Source organism: Puntigrus tetrazona, unplaced genomic scaffold, assembly GCF_018831695.1.
Source record: "Puntigrus tetrazona isolate hp1 unplaced genomic scaffold, ASM1883169v1 S000001111, whole genome shotgun sequence".
Classification (NCBI taxonomy): Eukaryota; Metazoa; Chordata; class Actinopteri; order Cypriniformes; family Cyprinidae; genus Puntigrus; species Puntigrus tetrazona.
Genome location: NW_025048699.1, coordinates 1,439,177 through 1,447,500, shown reverse-complemented (window position 1 = coordinate 1,447,500; position 8,324 = coordinate 1,439,177). Strand labels below are relative to the sequence as shown.

The window sequence follows — 8,324 nt, the reverse complement described above, 5'->3', positions numbered from 1 at the left end:
ATAAAAAAATGTAAATGTACGTTATTGTTTACTCAATGTATGTGTGTGTATACTGTATATATTTATTATATAAATACACACACTTTATATTTTTTGAAAATATGTCCATGTATTGCCTTGTATATATTTATATTCATAGAATTAATGACACGTATAAAGATTTTAACTGTATATTCCATATTTATCTTAAATGTATACATACATATATATATATATATATATATATATATATATATATATATATATATATATTATATATATATATATATATATATACACACACACACTTTATGCAGACAAAAGCTTTTGTTTTAGATGTTTGTTGAAAGTTGTTTGAAAGCACGTTTTTTTTTAATACAGAAATTGATCATAAAAGAAATTTTTGAAAGTTTTATTTAACATCTGACTGAAAGGATTTTACAGACATAAGCAAACACTCTCAAAAAAACTACCTAATAACTTGTATATTATTTATAATTAATGTTGTTAACGTCACCAAACCTGTGATATGTTACCATGACCATATTTATTTGAGGCCATTGGTGGCCAGTAGCGATAATATTACTTTATTTTAATTCAGAGAACATTATACTAGTTTACCAAAGTACTAAACATTTTTGCTAATGCAAACATCTTACTGTACTCGTGTTGAAGGTTTATGGATCTGAATACGGGATTTGTTTCAAGAAATGTTTTTATTCTTAATTGCATTGTCTGAATTTGTATTGCTGCTCAAGTAAAACAACAACAACAACAATACAAAAAACGTGGAGCAACTTCAAGATCTTTGGTTTTTAAAAATTAGATTTGATGTTGCTGCTGCTAGTAGGAGGAATGAATTTTGATGAGCTAAATGTGCTTTTACTTAATGTGGGTGTTGAGGAAGGATACTTGTTGGCATATTGAGGTTGCTGTTAATAGCCTGGCTCTCCACGCGGGTGCTGAAGGACTGCCAGTTCACCCGATTAGGAGCTGACATCCAAAACCATTGATTTCTCTCCGTAGTTCCATGCGATGGTTCTGAGCTGTAAGTCTGGGCGGCTGAACATGGCGTTGTCGGGTCTGAACCCGTCTCAGCACGTGGCTCTGCTCACCCAGCAGCTCTTCCACTGTCTGGCCCACAATGCACTGCTGCAGGTGCCCGGCTCGCTTTTGTCCCTCGGCCTCATCACGCTGGAGCTGGAGAAACTCTGTCCTGATTGGCTCGCTCTCACTGTCGACCTGCTGCACAAGTTACAGGTGAGAACTGCTCCAAAAACTTGAGAGAACTGCAGTGTTCATTTAAAAAAAAAAAAAATACAGTGCTGTATATTCTGATTGGTTGTGATGTAAATCGATGAAAACAGCATATTTCCCAATAATATGTCTTGGATGATATTCAAATACATAGTTTTAAGGCTTTCTACTTGTTGAAGAAGCATAAACTATCACTGAGATGACGGAAAGCTTGTAGATTATGTGCAACGGGTTTTTAAGCAAACTAAGCAGACTTTACGATTCTAAATGATCAGATCCCATTAAGAAGCGTTCGGGAAGATCTCAGCAATCTGTGGTGGCTCTAAACTTTTCCTTTAGGTCTAGTGTCAGTCGCGTTTGTCACAATCCAGTCATCTCATTATTCTTCGCTTACAAAGGCTCTTTTCATGCGTGATGTTTAGTTGAACTCGTCTACTCGGGCTATACGTTGAAGCTGCAGCAGCGTGTATAATCTGGCTCTGTCTCACGTGTTTGCTTTTCTGTAGGCTCTTTAACTCTTATCATAACTCAGAAGAGGCCCGGTCAGTCACTTCTCCGGAGCAAACTCTGTTATCAATGCCAGCAGCGAGCTCAAAGCGAAAGCAAAAATACAGACCTTCTAAAAGTCCCTAACATTACTGGGATGACTGCGACACGGTTAAATTCCCACCGTTTAACTACCGTACAGTAACAGAGTTAATGTAGTTAACTGAAACTAAAGTTGAAGCAAATAGCAAAATACAAAAACAAGTCGCTGAGGTAGCATCTCTAACTTTAAATTGGTTTTAAAATGAAAGCGGCAAAAAATAAAACATACTAAACACAAACATTTTAATAAAAAGGGATATATAAAAATATAATTGTATTTTAGTGACACCAACACTATTTATCGGTTCATTTCAATTTAGTTAAAAATGAAAATGACTTGTGTACACACACACACACACACACACACACAATGAATATTTATATACAAATATTATTACTGTAATTATATTTTTACATAAAAAGCTCAAACAGTACCTCTCACACCAAAGCTGCATTTATTTGTTAAAAATACAATAAAAACAGTAATATTGTGAAATATTACTATTTAAATATATTGTAAAACGTAATTTATTTCTGTGATCAAAGATGTATTTTCATCATCATTACTTCAGACTTCAGTGTCACATGATTTAGCAGAAATCATTCTAATACGCTTCTCAAGAAACATGTCTGATTATTATCAGTGTTGACGACCGTTCTGCTGTTTTTTTTGTGGACCCTGGTACGTTTGTTTCCGCATCCTCAGAGTAGAAAAAGTTCAAAGCAGCAGCGTTTATTTGAAATGGCAATACCGTGTAACATTACGGATGTCTTTAATGCAACCTTGCTGATTAAAACGCTGTCTAACCTTCGGAACAGTAGTCATTTTCTTTCTGCTTCCTGTCTTTCAGATCGACAGTTCTCAGCTGATTGGCTGTCGAGAGCTGGTTGCACGTTGCCTGTCCACTCACACGGCTTCCCTGCCTCCTAACACTGTGTACATCTGCCATCCCCTGCCGAACGCCCCGGAGCCTCGGGACGGGGGAGTCCTGCCCCCCTGGCACGTCTCCCCCGCCCCGACAGCACCCTCTGACCCCAACACCACCCACACCCGCGCGTGCAAGTCCTCGGCCAAGCGGAAGGTGGAACACATGGAGGTGGACGAGTATTACGACGGGATCAAGCGGCTGTACAACGAGGAGAGTCCCCAGGAGGGGGCGCCCACGTGCACGGCCGAAACCGCGGGAGGAGGGCAGGGTTTACCGGTGACGCAGCAGAACGCTGGCTCCTCCCCCTGCCCGCCTCTCCAACCGGTCAGAGAAACCTAGAGGAAACAGCTAAACAATCACACAACCGCAGCAGCTCGGCGTTCATCGGTTCACCTCAGAGCAAGAGAGAGGCCAAAAATACTAACAAAAAAAAAAACATACTCTGTGCATGATGCCATTTCATAACCGTAAACGTACGTTTCAAAAAAAAAACTGCAAAAAAATCTATATATAAAGGAAAAATGTTTGCAAAAAAAGTAGAAATATTTTTCCCTCCACCTGTGGAAACTGGTATTGTTCCTGTTCGTCGCTTTTTATATGTGTTTGCCAATTTTTTTCTCTGTCATTTACTTCATCTGTAACACTTTTTTTTTTTTTGTCAAACACAGCCCTCAACTCTTTTGAGTGCTTTTAAATATTATTTTATTAAATAAAATGTTTATTAAAATAATACAATTATTTTAATATAATAATTGTTTAATAATAAATATATATTAATAGTAATAAATATATATTTACATAATTTTTTTTTTTTTTTTTTTTTTTAAAGGCCGTAGTAATAGAGTGGCATTTCTGAAGATGTATATTAGTTTTGTACAAATGCACACTCTCATTCACGGCTGGGTCTGATTGCTTGTGACGTGTGTGTGTGTGTGTGTGTGAGTGTGTGATCTTTCGAAGGGTGATAATGTCCCTATCACTTCCTTATACTGAGCATTAAAGATGTGTTTGTGGCTTTAGATCACACATGACGTGACTTGGTTAGATGATCTGTTTGTCGCTTGTTCTAAACCTAGTAATGTAACTGTTATAAAGAGTAGAATAAAGTGCGTGAGATTCTGAACTAACAGAAGAAGCTTTAGACTGTCACCATTCCTTTGCTAATCATAACCTTCCTGCCGAAAGCTCTCTCTTTTGCTCCGAGGTCGCAGATGACAATCCGGGCCGCTGCTGAGAAACCTCCCAATGCTCAAATAAATGAAAACCTCTACTGAGCTGCTCGTGTCTTGTCGTATTTTTTTTGAGTGTGTGGAGAAATAATGCTGTGGTAAAGAATCCCTTATTACAGTTCTTTGCTGTGGAGACCCAGACTTCATTTGTTGTGTTCTGGGTACGATTTATAGGTCGAGTTGTCAGAGAAAAGGTTAATATCTCAAGCCTGCAGTGACAAGCGAATGAGGGACATATGAAAATGTAGCTATTGTATTCCAATAAGAATTTGATTTGATTAATTACTGCAACTGCAGTGTTTTATCTAATAAGGTAAGTTCAAGTAGTGAAATGTTCCTGCAGCTGCCCATATGCAAAAGTAATATAGGTACAGAAATCACATTTCTATTAATATATTGTCGTATGATTAAAAACCTATAAGAAATGTGATTTGTTTTACATTTTAACATGGCCAATAACCTATATTTATGAATATAATATGGCGTCTAAAATCTGTCAATGCTTGTTGATAGTCTATAAGCAATATAAGATACGTTTTTAAAACACAAAATTGATTTTCTGTATATATTATATTAGTAAGGTTGCATGTATGAAATATATTTTGACTTATTTGCTAAATTTGAAAGCATAGAAAAGATATTAACATGTTACGTATATTAACATATATACGTGCATTTTTTTTAATGAACATTACCTTAGCTATATGTAAAAATTGCATACATATGCATACATATAATAATATTAAAAAGAATACCAAATACTCAAAAGTGCCAGTGATTACTTCGTGCTTGTGTGCATGATTAAATATGTTGTTTTAAAATACGTAGCTATAAATTTATGCATGGGTTTATTAGGTTTTGATATAATTTTCCAATTGCTTACATACAGTACATTTTAGCTATAGGTGTAAGATTTTCTTATTATTGCAAAACAAACACAAAAAACAATAGAATCCCAAAAGAAACCATCACAGAAATGTTAAAGTTAATGTTTTTTATAGTGCGTTTTGGGCGCTTTTCCAATATAATTTAACGTCCCACCAATAGAATTCATCACATACCTGTAGACACCATTATATTTCCATTTTAATTCCCATTATAATCATTAAATTCATTGTTTTTTTTTCAGCAGGGATACCATACTTCCAACAGTTAAATAGACAGTTAATTCATACACAAATGTATGCATGCATTATTACAGCAGTCAACGTTTTCTTCAAAAACAAGTATGCGCAAAATAGGGCAGCTTTAATAGAAGGTACGCAGGTAAGCTCAGCACGCAGGTATGCAGGTGGAACTGAGAGAGAGACCCGTGGGCGGAGTTACAATCTCAACAGACCAAACCGCTTTGTCAGCTCCTCCGGTTCAGTGTGATTGCGCGATAACACGAGAGAGATTCACACGGCGCGAGCATGGCCACCGACTTCACGCAGGACTCCGTGCTGCGCTTCATCATCAACAACGGCGGGACGGTGCGAAACTCGGACTTGTTAACCCACTACAAGCGCTTTTTGCGGGAGGACGAGGAGAGAGAGCAGAACCGGGAGTTGTTCAAGAGGTATGTGAACTGTGTGGCGACCGTGAGGCAGGAGGAGGGGGTCTCCCATGTTGTGCTGAGGAGAAAATACCGTGCGCATCTCGGAGACGTCGCTAAAAACAGAGATCAGGGACAAAAACAAGAGGCGAGCGGGAAACCACAGGCTGCTTTGACGATCCCGGCTCGCTTTGAAATCCTGCCAGCTGCTGGCATCCTCAACAACAATAACAACGACTCTACTCCCAGTTTTGAGAAAGCTGTCAGAGCTTCGTCTCCGCATGGGAGGGAACAACCTGCTGCATCCACTTCCTGTGAGGAGCAGGTTAGCGACACCTGCGCTTCGAAACCAACCCCGTCTGATACTGACAGTCGCTCCAATGGGAGCGGCCAGAGCTTTGAACAGCCATGGGAGGTGAGAACGGCAGGGGAGGCAACGGAGCAGGAGCACAACGGCGTTTGCGTTGTCAAACAGAGACAATCAAGGGAAGCAGATGGTTGCGAGCAGTCCTTGGTCAACCCTGCGCATTGTCCTTACTACGAGATTACAGTGACGCCTGTAGATGAAAGGGAAAGCACCTCTGAGGTTCACGTCAACGAATGGCCTTTGCGCTCCACCCTCGGACAGTCTCACGTATACAAGTCTTCACCATGCCTTCTGGACCACCCACCCATACACTCCCAGACGTACAAACAAGCTGGCTTAAGCCGAAGCAACGATAGCCTACTAAGACCAAACGGGGGGTTTAATGGATTTCCGATCCTGGAGCAAGACGAATATGAGCCTCACGGCTTGTCCGTTCACAATCCTGCCACGTTTCTGCAGATTTACCATCGCCCATCGAGCCTGTCCTCAAGTCGGGATAGCCTCTCGATTCCGTCCCCTTCTTCTACTCCGCCCGACACCGGTTGGCCACATAGCAATGAGTGGCCAAGCGATCAAGGACTTGTCCCAGAACAAGACGGGAACGATGTTCGCGCTTTCCTGCGCCGCACCCAGGAAGCAAAGCTGCTTTCGCAACTGCACCAACCGAGCCGCGCCATCATGTCCATGCACCACTCGACGGGTCACCTCATGGACGAGGACTCTAGGGCGTCTACTCGGAGTAGTTCCCCAGAGACCCGTCACGGACCCATCGTCCGCCGCTTGACGTCCCGCCTGCGGAGTCGCATGTGTCGCAGTCTCGGAGAAGACCTGGACCAGCCGTTCCCAGAGGACAGCATCTCGGCGCGGCACAACCGTCTCCAGCTGCTGTCCTCGACGCTAAGCATGGGAAACCTAGTCTCGCAGTCTTCCAGCCTAGGACAAATTTCTAGAGACTTCTCATCGCCTGCTGGATCTGTGCGAAGCTTGTCGACCTCCGTCCACGATGGTTCCTTCAGCATCAAAAATTCCTCCATCCCTCTTGACCCCAGAGAGCATGACTGGTTTGTCAAAGCGGCATCAGGCACATGGACCGACATCTACTCTCTCTTCCGAGATGATCCAAACCTCCTGAGCAAGCGAGATTTCATATCCGGCTTCACCGTCGTCCACTGGATCGCCAAACACGGCGACCATCGCGTCTTAAACACGCTGTGGTACGGCGTCGACAAAGCCGGGATGACTCTGGACGTCAACGCAAAGACCTTGTGTGGCTACACGCCGCTCCACTTGGCGGCCATTCACGGCCATAAGAAACTACTTCGGCTCCTGGTGCAGAAGTTCAAAGCTGATGTGCGGATAAGGGACAGCAGCGGGAAGAGACCGTGGCAATATCTGAGCAAAGACGAACAACGGGATATCTTAGAACTTCTGGGTGCACCACAAAAACGCATTAGTGGTAGTCCAGCGACGCCAGTAAACCTGTCCGTGAGGCCCGCGACGACCAAGGTGAACGTCAAAAGACATACGTCTATCGCTGCACTGTTCAAACACAAGTCTCACTTGAGGGTCTCATCTGGTCCAGAAGCTTTTTAGCAGCTCGATTGTTGTAAAGACCCCGGTCTCTCACAGTGGTGGCACTTTTTGCTGGTGAAAAAGCACTTATTTTTATAATTAAAATACGGAAAATTGCATTTAACGGTACAATACTTTTTTTTCTTGTTTTATAATCTTATGTCTACAAATGGGTTTGTGTGTTTGCATATTTTGGTGTTTTAAAACGGTGTGTCGATATTATACACCTCTCTTGTATTATTAATGCTAAAGGGATAGTTCACCCAAAGAATTATAGCTCCTTCAGTATTTGCTCACGCTCATGTTGTTCCAAACCTGTTGGATTTTTTTCAGCCCGTGCAAGCAATGAATTTCAATGGGGTCCAGTGTTGTTTTGGACCCTTCCAAAAAAAACAACCCCACAGTTCTTCTAAATATCAGAAGTTAGAAAGCCATAGAGATTTGGAGCAACATGAAGGTGAATGAATGATGGCAGGATTTAAATTTTGGGTGGACTATCCCTTAAACAAGTCTTATGTGCAACAGTGTTTTGCCTGCACTGACACAAAATAGCTTGCTGTTTTAGACTGAGGATCATTTAAATACATGTTCTGATCATAACAAGTTGTTCATTTCCTCTGCAGGGACAAATTTGGTCCAGTGCCCTGTAATTGTTTTTACCCTTGAGCTCTGCAGGTGTAGGAAACTTTTTCTGCCCTCTTTGTACTTAATCCAGGAAACTATGCAGACGATGTGAGCGTTTCATTCTCATTTACCGATGTAGTTCTCGCTTTTCATATTGGGATGTTGCAGTTGGTGACTCATGATCTCACACGTTGATGTTCTCCAGCACATTCGTGATGAATACCGCAGATAAGCTCCTAGCTGGT

The 8,324-nt window shown here is 41.4% G+C and overlaps 2 protein-coding genes across 2 annotated transcripts in view; both read left to right on the top strand.

The window, feature by feature from the left end:
* Window positions 1-4,027, top strand: part of ccni (cyclin I) — an 8,546-nt gene extending 4,519 nt beyond the window's left edge. The window contains exons 6-7 of the mRNA XM_043234431.1: window positions 1,006-1,239; window positions 2,676-4,027. Coding sequence (XP_043090366.1) covers window positions 1,006-1,239; window positions 2,676-3,092 — 651 coding nt within the window. The 3' untranslated portion in view covers window positions 3,093-4,027. The remainder of the gene's footprint in view (window positions 1-1,005; window positions 1,240-2,675) is intronic.
* Window positions 4,028-5,394: 1,367 nt separating this feature from the next.
* On the top strand, window positions 5,395-7,476 carry LOC122340966 (ankyrin repeat domain-containing protein SOWAHB-like). Its single transcript, XM_043234227.1, has one exon. It carries the CDS (start codon window positions 5,395-5,397, stop codon window positions 7,474-7,476), a length of 2,082 nt encoding a protein of 693 aa, XP_043090162.1.
* Window positions 7,477-8,324: the final 848 nt, after the last annotated feature.